This window comes from Rhinatrema bivittatum, chromosome 3 (assembly GCF_901001135.1).
Source record: "Rhinatrema bivittatum chromosome 3, aRhiBiv1.1, whole genome shotgun sequence".
NCBI lineage: Eukaryota > Metazoa > Chordata > Amphibia > Gymnophiona > Rhinatrematidae > Rhinatrema > Rhinatrema bivittatum.
The window spans coordinates 328,750,951-328,764,775 of record NC_042617.1 but is presented as its reverse complement, the minus strand read 5'-3'; the positions used below and the strand labels follow the sequence as shown (position 1 = coordinate 328,764,775).

Sequence of the window (13,825 nt, the reverse complement as noted above, 5' to 3'; positions counted from 1 at the left end):
ACAAAGGCTGATAGACCTCGGCTATAATTCCGGTTCCCAAACTGCATAAAAATACAGGGCAATGTACTGTCTATTTTGTAATACCCAAGAAAGAAGAAAGCTTCCTTTGACCCATCCTTGATTTGAAAGGAGTCAATCCGCATTTGCACGTGACTCACTTCAGAATGGAAACCTTGTGCTCTGTCATTGTGGCAATACAGAGGGAAGTTTCTCACGTCTCTTGATCTGACGGAAGCATATCTACAGATCCCCATATGACAGGAACATCAGCAGTTTCTATGTTTTGCCATTCTAGGATGGCATTATCAGTTTCAAACCTTGCCATTCGGCCTGGCTACAGCGCCCCAAACTTTCTCCAAGTTCATGGAGGTAGTAGTGGTGTCTCTGGGCAAGGAGGGTATTCTGGTTCATCCATACCTGGACAACTGGTTGATTTGGGCCAAGAGTGCAGAAGAGAGTCAGTTGGCGTCTTGTAAGGTGATCCGCCTCCTTCAAGAACTGGACTGGATAGTGAACTTAGCCAAAAGCAGTCTACAACCGACACAGACCCTGGAATACCTCGAAGTGAGATTCAATATGGCACAAGGCAGGATATTCTTGCCAGAGCAACATATCCGAAAGTTGGAGACTCAGGTTCAATCCTTGAGATTGGCCATTCATCCAACAGTGTGGAGTTTATTTACAGTAACTGTGGAGGTGGTACCCTGGGCAAGGGCGCATATGCAGTCACTTCAGCAGGCTCTGCAGTCGTGGTGGAATCCGCATTCACATGAGGCTATCCTTGCAACTGGAAGTGAGCATGAAGTTGCAGTTGTGATTGCAAAGGGAACACCTCACGAGAGGGGTACCCTTAGAGACCCGGAATGGTTGGTGCTCACAACGGATGCAAGCCTCCTGGGTTGGGGGGCTCGCTGCCAAGAGTTGATAGCATAAGGTGTATGGAATGGCAAAGAATGACAGTGGACCATCAGTCGATTGGAAAGTCATGCGGTTCGCTTGGCATGCCTACGATTTGTCGAGCAGCTGTCAGGATGGTAAGGCTGATGTCAGATAATGCCGTGACGGTTGCCTATGAAAACCATTAGGGAGGAACCAGACGTCACCAAATGTTGGTGGAAATAGATGCTCTCATGAATGGGCAGAGCAACATCTCACATTGCCGAGACAGACAATATGAGGGCCAGTTTCTCAACAGACATGCCTTAGACCCAGGAGAGCAGGAGCTGGCGGGCAACGCGTTTCAGCTAGTCTCTCGATAGCCGTATCTGGATCTGATGCCGAACTGTAATAACGCAAAGGTGCAATGGTTCTACAGTTGCACGAGGACCCAAGGACATTGGGAATCAATGCTCTCATTCAACAGTGGCCGCAAAGAAAGTTGCTTTATGTATTCCCATCTTAACCAATGATCGGCAATGTAATACAGAGGATTGCGAGTCATCCCGAGACCATTCTTCTGGTGGCCCCGGATTGGCCACGGAGACCGTGGTATGTGGACCTCCAACTGATAGTCAGTCCTAAGAGGCTGCCAGTATATAAAACTTTTTAAATAAATAAATACAACAAGGACCGATCATGCACAAAAGGCCAGGTTGATTCTGTCTTACGGTTTGGCCCTTAAGAGGGGTCTACTGCTGAGGTGTGGTTATTTTCTGGCAGTGGTGTCCACACTGCTCCACATTAAGAAATTTTCTACATCTCTGGCTTTTACCAGGTTTAGAGAATGTTGGAAAATTGGTGCGGGGTGAGAGATTGTCACCCTCTGAGTGGAAATACTACTAATTCTGGAGTTTTTGCAGGAAGGATTAATTAAGGGTATGGCCTTACACACCTTGAAGGTTCCGGTCGCAGCACTGGCATGTTATAAACCTTTGTGCTCCCATCCAGATGTTCCTCAAATATCTATATCCTCCTTTCTGTCTGCCAGTGCCACTTCAACCTGGTGTTGAAATTTTTGGCAGGCCCAACCTGTTGGCCGGTGCGTTATTGTCTCTTGTGACTACTTACCTTGCAAACTGTTTTCCTGGTTACTATAAATTCAGCAAGGCGCATTTCCAAGCTGCAAGCTCCTTCTTGCCGTGAGCCTTTTCTGCAGATAATTGTAGGAGCAGTGCAGCATAGGACTATACCATCCTTTTTTCTGAAGGTGGGGTCTGAGTTCCACTTGAATTAGTCTTTTTTTCCCTGCCGGCACTGGCTAGGGGCAGAAATGACCAAGAATACTGGTTGTTATATGCTTTAGATGTGAAGTGACATCAGTTATGGTACCTGAGGGACCCCACTCCTTAAGGAAGACTGATCCCCTGTTTGTTCTCCATGGTGGAGGAGGTCAAGCAGAACTGGCGTCATGGTCTAGAGTGGCCCCTTGGGTTAAAGAGGTTATAACAGCAGTCTATGCGGATGCAGAAGTACCATTGCCTAGGCAAGTCAAGGCACATTCCAAGAGAGGGCAGGCAGTCTTGTGGGCGGAGATTCGATTGCTGTCTCCCTCCGAGATTTGTCAGGCAGCAACATGGTTCACCTTGCATACTCTCTCCAAGCATTACCGCTTGAATGTTAAAGCTCAAAAGGATGTGGCCTTTGCAAATACAGTTTTAAAGGAAGTGCAGACAGCCTCCCACCCATTTCTAGAGTAGCTTTGGTACATTCTACTGGAGTGCAGAGGAAGGTGAAATTACTTCTTACCTGATAGTTTCCTTTCCTCTAAAGAAGGCAGGCAATCCACAATACTACCCTGCCTACTTGTATTTTTGTTTTCAGTTCATTCTTTCTTTCAGGGACAGTGCAGATTATTTGTTATTCTGAGTTGTTTGAGGACTGGTAAGTGAAGAACCAGCCTATATAATCAATTCTAGTTAATATTTTTTATTAAGTTCAGTACTTTTGAGTTGGCTGAAAATAACAAGTTGTTGGCTGTTCATAGTCGAGGTTCAAGTATAATTAGTTGTCCACAGTTTGCTTTTCTGGAGATACTGGCAGTCTGATGCCGGCTAAGGGCTATATTTCAGTGAGTTAGTTTTCTCTGTCTCCATCTGCTGGTAGGAGTGCATAACCCACTGATGTGGATTGGACTGCCTTCCTTAGAGAAAAGGAAATGATCAGGTAAGAAGTAATTCCACCTTCCCAGAGTCCATTCTTCAGCTGTTGGTGTTGTATTCATGCTTTACATATATCGGTATAATGCCTGCAAGGGGTTCTGATGAAGTTCTGTGCTTCAGCTGTCAATGATGTATTCATTTTTCACTTGTATCAGTGTGAGACTGGCATGGGAGTCTGAACATCTTCTCTTCCGATGTCTGTACTGTTTTCATGCTTTGTGTGTATCAAGGAAACATAGAACAGATAAAGATCACATGGCCCATCCAGTCTGCCCATCTACTTCTCCTGATCAACTTTATAGTACCTTCCTTTCCCTCAGAGATCCTTTATGCTTGGTTCCATTCTTTCTTTAATTCAGATACTCCATCCTTTCGGTAAAGAATTATTTCCTTAGATTACTCCTTAATCTTTCCCCTTTCATCCTCATGCCATGAAACCTTGTTCCAGACCCTCCTTTGTATTGAAAGAAGCCCACCTCTTGTGCATTTATTCCTTGGAGATATTTAAATGTCTATCATATGGTCCCTTTCCCTCCTTTCGTCCAGGGTATATATGTTTAAATCTATAAGTTTGTCCTCCATATGCTTCATGATGATGACCACTAATCATTTTAATAGCTGCCCTCTGGACCTCCTCTATTTGGTTTATATCCTTTTGAAGGTGCAATCTCCAGAACTGTGCACAGTACAGTGTGTTTCCAGCATGGGGTTCTAATGAATATTTGTTCTTCAACAAGTCTGTGCTTTATTCATGCTAGTATTAATATGTTGGTTGCATGGGGTTCTGATGAAGATCTGCTCTTCAGCTGTCTGTGCTGTATTCATGCTTCACATGTATTCATGTGATGCTTGCATGGGGTTCTAATGAAGATTTGATCTTCAGCAAATCTGTGCTGTATTTATACTTGTATTAATGTGTTGCCTACATGGGGTTCTGATGACCTGTTCTTAGTAACATAGTCAATAGCAGCACATAAAAACCAAAATGGCCCAACCACTCTGCCCACTACGTGCAGGTAACCCAAGTGCTTCATTACAGTACTCTTGCCACTAGAGATCTCTGTTTGTTTGTTTCATGATTTTGTGAATCCTGTGACTGTTTTTATCTCCTCCACTTCCTCCGGAAAGGCATTCCAGTCAGCCACTGCCCTTTTCGTGTAAAAAAATATTTCCTCATATTCCTAAGTGTACCTCATTGGAGCTTCATATCATGAAGTTTCCTTCCTATTGGAAAAGGTTTACTTCTTGTGCAATATTATTACCTTTCAGGTATTTAAAAATCTGTATCATATGTCTCCTGTCTGTCCTTAACCTTTAAGGTGTACATATTTAGGTCCTTCAGTCTCATCTTGTATGGCTTTTGGTGCAGATCCCACGCCATCATAGTTTCCTTTTTCTCAGGACCACCTCTTGCCTCTTCTGTGCTGTGTTCATGCTTTGTATGTGTTGATATAATGCTTGCATGGTGTTCTGAAGTTCCACCCCTCAGGTCTGACTAACATAGGGCAGTTATCAGACTCCCTATGGAGCTGTGCTGCTGGTACAGAAAGTATCCGCAGACATCGCACCTACATTGCAACAGATACAATGCACATGTGGTGATTTCAAAATGAAGTCACTGTGTGGACTTTTCCTCTGTTGATCTAGCCCTGCCCCCTCTCCCAACTAGTGAGAGGACACACTTTGTGAAACCGTGCATGCACTGAGTAGGTGAGGGGTTTTTGGCAAGACCTAGCTGAAAGAGAATGTCACCCTGTAGCATGCAAAGTGGGAGTTTATCAAAAAACCCACATTTCTGTGTCTCTTGCAGCTGGGTGGCATTTGATGGGGAAGAGTTCTCAGGAAACCAGTTTGTATTGGAGGAAGGAGCCTATCCAGATGTGTGCGCACTGGGCTGCCAGCTCAGTACCAGCTTCCGATCCCTGCAGACCATAGACTTTGTGAGTATGCTTTCACTGAGTGGATGAAGTGTAGCAGACATATCACGCCACCATTTGGAAACACACCAACATATGGGACAGAATCAGCCTGGAGATGCAACTCAGAAACAGAATATGGTGACAGATAAGGACTCTAAGGCCCATCTAATCTGCCCAATTTCATTGCTGGTGCATTACCTTGGGGCCCAGTTAATCTTATTTTCCCTTTTCCTCCTACATAATTAAGGGTAAGATAGGCCTGTCCTTGATGTTACCCTGGGCTGCTAAATAATGCTGAACTAGTAAAGTGCCTAGGCAGAGGCTTCTCAGCTGGCAGTAAGAAGTAAGGATGGGTGAGACTCTTTGGGTTTAACATAAGCCATCCCTGAATGGGAAGGAAGACAGAGTAGCAGGTGAGTGGAGGTGGAAGGAAGTTCCTGCCCTAAGGTGGTGTCAAGACTTCCCTCTTAAGTCATTCATTCATCCTTCTAGTAATCTTCCCTCACTTTCATGCTTATAAAGGGGAAGCTGTACTTAACACTGGGGCGCAAGAGAGCTGTCACCTCCCATGTAGAGGAGATTTAAGGCCTAAGAAAACCCAGCCATTTTTTTGTTTTTGTCATCTAGAAACCTGGTGTTCTCAATAATTTACCCACCACTGAAGTGAGGCTAACTGGCCTGTAATTTGCCACCATCTCTCTACTCACATTTTACTGATGGAGGGACAACTTTTACCCTTCTGTAGTCCACATTCCTCCTTATTTAAAATATAGCATCATTGAAGCAAGGACTAATTTTTTATCAAAATACGTTACGATTTCTACTATATCGAAATGCCTAATTAAAAGCTGTTGCTACTGTGTTTTAGACTATCCAACGAGAGTCTGGTTTCACCCCGAGCTGCAGGGCTTCATCAGGGAAATTTAATCGTTGTCCTGTTCTCCACTCACATCCCCATCTGATATTCTTGAACTTTTTTTCAGCTTCTTTAAATAGTATATTCAACCATGTCCCATTACTTCTGCTGTCTGCTAGGGTCCATCATGCATACTCACATTTGTAATATAACCAACAACTACTTAAACTCCTATATGAACTCAAATCACTCAATCCTACACTTCTCTCATAGAAACCATATACGGTTCCTATACACAACAGTACCCTCAAAAACAAAATATTACTGTTGCATAAAACACTTTTTAATTCTACAAAATTTCAAATGGACTCACTTTAAATCTGCTTACATAATCGCATAATATTCACTTTTCACCCGGCTGATAGCATCACTCCCTTGAAATTGCTAAACAGCTTATCACCTTATCTGCTCATTAGTCTGCAATATACAAACATTTTCTAAGATCTCCTGCAGAATTAAACCACCATACCCTCATATACCACGGTTCACTTACTTAAACAACTTACTATTTTCAACACCAAACATTCATATGTGCCATTCAGATACCAGCCTTCTCCACGTTTCTTGTAGAAGGTATAAATGAAGGGTAAAGTATGATAGTGGATATGAGGTATGAAAGTGATACTGGGTATGGTATATGATTATAATGTTTAAAGATACACAGATTGTTGTACTTGTAAAATTATGATCTGCATGTGGTCCATATGCTAAAAAGTTTGTTGATTTAAATACATGTTGTATAAAATAAAGTATAAGCCAGGGCAATAAATTGCTTTTGACCTCTGATTCCTAATATATTATATTGTGTATTTTCAGAGGGTGTGCATGTTATATTTACCTTTTCATTGTAAATCATTTTGACCTTTCTAAAGAAATGCAATTAATCAAGATAATGAACTAATTCTCGCTATATTTTTGTATTAAGAACATAAGAATTTGCCATGCTGGGTCAGACCAAGGGGTCCATCAAGCCCAGCATCCTGTTTCCAACAGAAGCCAAATCAGGCCACAAGAACCTGGCAATTACCCAAACACTAAGCAGATCCCATGCTACTGATGCAATTAATAGCAGTGGCTTTTCCCTAAGTAAACTTGATTAATAGCAGTTAATGGACTTCTCCAAGAACTTATCCAAACCTTTTTTGAACCCAGCTACACTAACTTCACTAACCACATCCTCTGACAACAAATTCCAGAGCTTAATTGTGCATTGAGTGAAAGAGTTTTCTACGATTTGTCTTAAATGTGCTACTTGCTAACGTCATGGAATGCCCCCTAGTCCTTCTGTTATCCAAAAGTGTAAATAACCAATTCACATCTACTCATTCAAGACCTCTCCTGATCTTAAAGACCTCTATCATATCCCCCCTCAGCCGTCTCTTCTCCAATCTGAACAGCTCTAACCTCTTCTTCCCTGAACATACCGGATCAGTCCAGACTCCTGGGTTTTGCCTCCGCACCAGCAGATGGAGACAGAGCAAGATTTGACTGGCTCTGCCATATATACTAGGGTGCCACCTACAGTCTGCCAGTATTACTCTGTCTCCAGCAGATGGTAGGAGTGCTCAACCACAGTCTGTTTTGCTTAGTGAGATAGGTTTGTGAGTTGGTCAGTTTGGGGGGATTTTAATTTAATTTCGTTCTGAAGGAGCATAGCTCATTTAAAACAACAAAAAAAAAGGGTAAAGAAGCTCTGAAGAACTCCTCAGCCTCCCAGGGGGTTGCCAGGTCCTAAGGGACCATCCCCCCCTGGTGTGTGAGGCAGCTGCAGCTGTTGTCGAGGACCCGATAGCCATTACCCGGCAGCTTCGGGGTTGACACCGGGGAGCCCGGCTCACTCACCCCAGGAGGATCAGCATCACCACCTTAGCTGTACCGGGCAAGTAAAAAAAAAAAAAGTCTTGTGTTTGGGTTCGCGTCGACTCTCCCTTCCCTTCAGCGGGAGTTATTTTTAGCTTGTTCTTGCTTGCGCCGGCATTTAAAAAAAAAAAAAAAAAAAAAAAGTTTTACTTTATTTTCTTTGGCCCGACATGCCACTGGAGTCGGCATGCTGGCCGTGTGGCTCGGCGCGAACTCGCTTACCAAGGGACAGTCTGTGCTCCACCGGTCTGCCTAGGGGGGAGGGCACCTCTGCAGCCACTGGGGGGGTCGTTCTCTGGCTTACCTCGGCCTCCCATGCATTCAGGGAACTCCCTGATGCTTTTGCTGCCCCATTCCCGCTGGGCGCAGGAACGGGCGCCATTTTGTATATTTTTAGCGTGGCGGCTCGGGCCGCGTCAAGGGAAGGCATTTTGCCGCCTTCCCTGTCACCTCAGAGATCGCTTTCTTGGGGCATTAATTCAGCCTTCCCAGACCCGGTTTCGCTGAGGGATAATCCTGAAGGGGATGGGGACTCCTCCTTCTCATCGTTTTTTAGCTCAGATTTTGTTCTTTTTTTTTACATAAAGTCTTTACAGCCAGGAAAGCTAATAAAAAGCAGGGACTGGACAAAATTACTTCTCCACTGCCCTCTAAGACCCGGAAACGGCCTACGCATAGTGGTGATCAGGGGGCCCCCAAGGCAAAAGCGCCCCTTGAGGTCCATAGCGCCTTAGGATGAATCAGACTCGTCCTCAGGTACCTCGATGGACCAGGATGGTCAGGACCTACCGGCCCATCCCCCGAGGGGAGTAGAGGGCGAGGGGGACCAGCAGCAGAGTGCTGCACGAGAGCCCCATGCCGTGTACGGTGGTGTCCCACAGGCGGTCAGGCTATTCCGGAAGGAGGAACGTATTCCACTCATCCCCTCCCTTTGAGAGAGTTAGGAATTGGGGCGCCGCAGGAACACTCTTGCTTAGGGTCTATGGATCCTGTGTTGTTGGGCCTGAGGGGTCCACCTACATCCTTTTCCTTCCATTTCTCTGCTACGGACCTGCTCTTACGAGAATGGGATACCCCAGATTTGGAGTTGAAGGTCACAAAGGTAATGGATAAGCTTTATCCTCTGCCAGGGGAGGCTTTGGAAATTCTACGCGCGCCGAAACTGGATGCGGCAGTTTCTGCGGTCACAAAGAAACCTACTCTTACAGTTACGGGGTCCACAGCCCTTCAGGACCTGCGGGATCCCAAACTGGAGCTACAGCTTAAGCAGATTTGTGAGGTCTCGGCACTAGGGCCAGGCGGCAATGTGTAGCAATTTTGGTTCACAGCAGGGTTCCACTGGGTGCAACAGCTGCAAGCCAACAAGAGCCTTTCGGAAGACGAAGCTCAGCAGGCTGTCGGCCTCGAAGTGGTTGTGGCTTATAGTGCTGCTGCCCTTTATGATCTTTTACGGACCTCCGCTCGCTCCACGGTCTCGGCAGTCTCGGTTCGGAGAGTATTGTGCTTGTGGAACTGGTCTGTGGATGTGTCTTCCAAGTCCCAGTTGGGTTCTTTGCCTTTTAAAGGCAAGCTACTATTTGGAAAGGAACTGGGAGACATTATTCAGTCCTTGGACGGAAATACGGTTCACCGCCTGCTAGAAGACAGACCAAGGTCCAGAGGAGTTTTTTATTCCAGGTCCCGATTCCGAGGGAGTCGAAGATCTCGGACAACCCGAGCGCCCACGTCTTCATGTCGGCAGCATATGGGCGATCAGCAGTCCTGGTTGCAGCCCTTTCATGGGTGGCGTTTTCATCAGTCCTGGCACTTCCCAGACAACTCAAGGTGGTAAGGCTGCACAATGATGGTCTGCCGGCCCATTCCTCGGTACCGGTGCTCGGGGGTCCAGAAGAATAGGGCAAAATCACATCGGATCAATGGGTATTCTCTGTGATAAGACACAGCTACTCTTTAGGTTTGGCATGCTGGACAGTTCCGAGGTTACTGGTCTCACCATGCGGGTGCGCGGAACAACGTCAAGCGGTGAAGCAGCCCTTGCACAGTCTTCTTGATCTGGGAGCCATTGTTCCGGTTCCTCCGTCAACGCAGGGGCTGTTCCTCCATTTATATAGTAAGAACATAAGAACATGCCATACTGGGTCAGACCAAGGGTCCATCAAGCCCAGCATCCTGTTTCCAACAGTGGCCAATCCAGGCCATAAGAACCTGGCAAGTACCCAAAAACTGTCTATTCCATGTTACCGTTGCTAGTATTAGCAGTGGTTATTATCTAAGTCAACTTAATTAATAGCAGGTAATGGACTTCTTGTCCAAGAACTTATCCAATCCTTTTTTTAAACACAGCTATACTAACTGCACTAACCACATCCTCTGGCAACAAATTCCAGAGTTTAATTGTGCATTGAGTGAAAAAGAACTTTCTCCGATTAGTTTTAAATGTGCCACATGCTAACTTCATGGAGTGCCCCCTAGTCTTTCTATTATCCGAAAGAGTAAAAAAAGATTCACATCTACCCATTCTAGACCCCTCATGATTTTAAACACCTCTATCATATCCCCCCTCAGCCGTCTCTTCTCCAAAAAAAAAAAAAGAGGGTTCCTTCTGGCCCATCTCGATTTAAAGCAGGTCAACAAATGTTGACGAATTCCCTGCTTCCGCAAGGAGACGTTGAGGTCAGTCATCGCCTCAGTTCGGCCGGGAGAATTTCTGGCATTCTGGATCTGACAGAGGCATCTCTACATATATCATCCCTTCAGCCTTGTGACAGCCTCCAAGATGTTCACCGAGATAATGGTGTTGGTGGCAGCATAACTGCTATGAGAAGGCTTGTTGGTACATCCGTACTTGGACGATTGGCTGATTCGGGTGCAGTCCGAGGTTCTATGTCTGACAGCGCTCCTTCACGTGCTGCAGTTGTTGAACACTCGGCTGGGTGGGCAACAGGACTAAAAGTCACCTAACCTCCTCCCAATCGTTGGAATTTTTGGGAGCTTTGTTCAACACCCGTCAGGGGAAAGATTTTTCCTAACGTCGGACCGAATTATCAAATTACAGGGGCTAGTGACGATTTTGTTGGCAAAACATTCTCCAAGAGTCTGGAATTATTTGCAAGGTCTAGGTTCCATGTCTTCGACTATGGAACTGGTGCCATGGGCGTTCACTCACATGCGGCCCTTACAATCCGCATTGCCTTCTCGGTGGAGTCCAGTTTCCGAACAGTTCTATCACCTCCTGCCGTTATCAGAGTCCGCTCGGTCCAGTCTGGATTGGTGGCTTTGCTCAGACAATCTGACTTGTGGCGTTCCCTTAGTGGTTCCGGATTGGACGATAGTCACCATGGATGCCAGCCTTTCCGGTTGGGGAGCGGTTTGTTTTTCGGAAGTCGGAGCAGGGGGCTCTGGTCTCCAGAGGAGTCTCGGTGGTCAATCAGTCGTCTGGAGACCAGAGCAGTTTGACTGGCATTGGAGGCCTTCCTCCTCTGGTCCAGTGTAAGTCGCTCAGAGGGCTGTCCAACAATGCAACCACAGTGGCTTGCATTAAACAGCAGGGAGAAACTAAGAGTCATCCGGTGGCGATGGAAGCCCGCTTGTTAATCGTGTGGGCGGAGTGGAACTTGGTCCGCATATCCACGTCCCACATAGCGGGTGTCGACAACGGGCCCGCAAATCTTCTAAGTAGAAATTGGCTCGATCCCAGAAAGTGGGAACTGGCAGACGGAGCCTTTTCAACTCATCTGCGACAGATGGGGCACGCCTTGCATGGATCTCATGGCGACGTTCCAGAATGCCAAGGCTCTGCATTTCTTTGTGCGTCACAGGAACACAGGGGCAGGGGGCGTGGACGCTCTGCTTCTTCCATGGCCGACGACCGTCCTCCTTTATGTGTTTCCTCCCTTGCCCTCTTTTCTTCCAAAGTTAGTTTCCTCCTTTCATTTGAATCAGTCAGTGGAACTGGGGTGAAATTTTGGCCAAGGGCATCCTGAACCCTATCGGGCAGGCGGAAGGGTGTTGGAACATCAAGTTGCGAATAGGTTGCGCAAGACAGATTGGCCGAAGATGGAATCTTGTTTTCTGGCCTTGTCCAAGCAATAGTGGGCTGTAAAGGTATGGAGAGAATGCCAGGTAGCAGCCCTGCAAATGTCAGGAAGCATCAGCACAGAGTGTAGGTGTGCTACTGAAGTCGCCATGGCCCTCACAGAGTTTGCTTTAACACGGTCTTGAAGTGGAATGCCTGCTTGCTGATAGCAAAAGGATATGCAATCCGCCAACCAGGAGGAGAGAGTCTGCTTACCCACAGGTTGCCCCAATTTGATGGAATGGAAAGAGACAAACAATTGAGTGCTTTTCCTATGGGCAGTTGTACAGTCTAGAACGCTAGAGCCCGTTTACAGTCAAGGGTATGCAGAGCCTGCTCTCCTGGATTGGAATGGGGCCTGGGAAAAAAGGTAGGTAGTATAATGTATTGATTAATGTGAAACTCCGATACTACCTTAGGTAAGAACTTAGGGTGAGTGCAGAGTACTGTCGGGTCCTGCAGAAGTTTAGTGTAAGGCGGATAGGTAATTAGAGCTTGTTTCTCACTAACTCTGCGAGCCGAAGTGATTGCCAAAAGGAAAATCACTTTCCATGTGATATAGCGAAGATCGCAGGATTGGAGAGGCTCGAATGGTGGTTTCATGAGCCTACCCAGAACTAGGCTGAGGTCCCAAGAAGGGCCGGAGGATTCAGTGGAGGCTTGAGGTGAAGCAAGCCCTTCAGAAAACATGTTACAAGGGGTTGTACTGATATGGGAACATCCCCGAAACCTTTATGGAAGGCGGCCACCACACTGACATGCATTCTGATGGAGGAAGTTTTTAGACCTGACTCTGACAAGTGCCAGAGATAGTCCAGAAACTTCGAGATTGGACAGGTAAAGGGGTCAAGGGATTGAGAAGAGCACCATGACGTAAACCTGTTCCATTTGTAAGAATACGATTTTCTCGTGGAAGGCTTCCGTGAAGCAATCAGAACACGGGAAACTGGTTCAGAAAGGTTAAGTGGCTGAAGAACTAACCTTTCAACATCCATGCCGTTAGGGACAAGGCTTGAAGATTGGGGTGGCGTAGGCATCCGTCGTTTTGAGTGATCAGGAGCGGGTCCTTTCCCAAGGAAATGTCCTTGCGAATGGAGAGATCCTGAAGGATTAGAAACCACACGTGGCGTGGCCAGTGAGGTGCTATCAGGATCATGGTTCCTTTGTCCTGACGTAACTTCACGCGAGTTTTCGAGAGAAGCGGCAGTGCAGGGAACGCATATAGGAGACCAGTTGTCCATGAGAGGAAGAACACGTCTCTTGGCTGATAGTGTTGGCTGCGAGTGAGAGAGCAGAAGTTGTCTACGTTGCGGTTTTGAGGTGACGCAAAGAGGTCTATTTGAGGGTAACTCCATTGTTGGATGATCGAGTCCGCAACTGCGGGGTTGAGAGACCACTTCTGCAATTGAAAGGTGCGACTCAGCTTGTCTGCCAACACATTGTCCACTCCTGGCAAGTAGGTGGCCCCGAGGTACGTGGAGTTGGAGAGGGCCTCCGCCCATATCTGTGCAGCTTCTTGACACAGGAGGTAGGAGCCCGTTCTCCCAGCTTGTTGATGTACCACATGGCCACCTGGTTGTCCGACTGAATCAGGATGACTTGGTTGGAAAGGCGATCCTGAAATACTCTGAGAGCATATCTGATTGCCCGAAGCTCCAGGAAATTGATTTGGTGTTTGGCTTCCTCTGGAGACCAAGATCCTTGTGTCTGCAGATTGGCCACATGGGCTCCCCAGCCGAGGTTGGAAGCATCAGTGGTGAGAGTTATTTGAGGGTCTGGAGCCTGGAAGGGCAAGCCTTGGAGGAGATTGATCTGATTTCTCCACCAGGCGAGAGACTGACGGAGTGAGTCGGTTACGTGGACAATGGTCAACAGGGGCTGAATGGATTGAGTTTATTGTGACCTTAGAGTCCACTGCATGACTCTCATGGCCAGGCGGGCCATTGGGGTGACCTGA

General features: G+C 46.6%; 1 protein-coding gene across 4 annotated transcripts in view; it reads left to right on the top strand.

Moving 5' to 3' along the window:
• Positions 1-13,825, top strand: part of CRYBG1 (crystallin beta-gamma domain containing 1) — a 479,364-nt gene that overhangs the window by 408,487 nt on the left and 57,052 nt on the right. For all 4 annotated transcript variants that reach the window (XM_029595327.1, XM_029595329.1, XM_029595328.1 and 1 more), the window contains one exon: positions 4,909-5,038. In XM_029595327.1, coding sequence (XP_029451187.1) covers positions 4,909-5,038 — 130 coding nt within the window. The remainder of the gene's footprint in view (positions 1-4,908; positions 5,039-13,825) is intronic.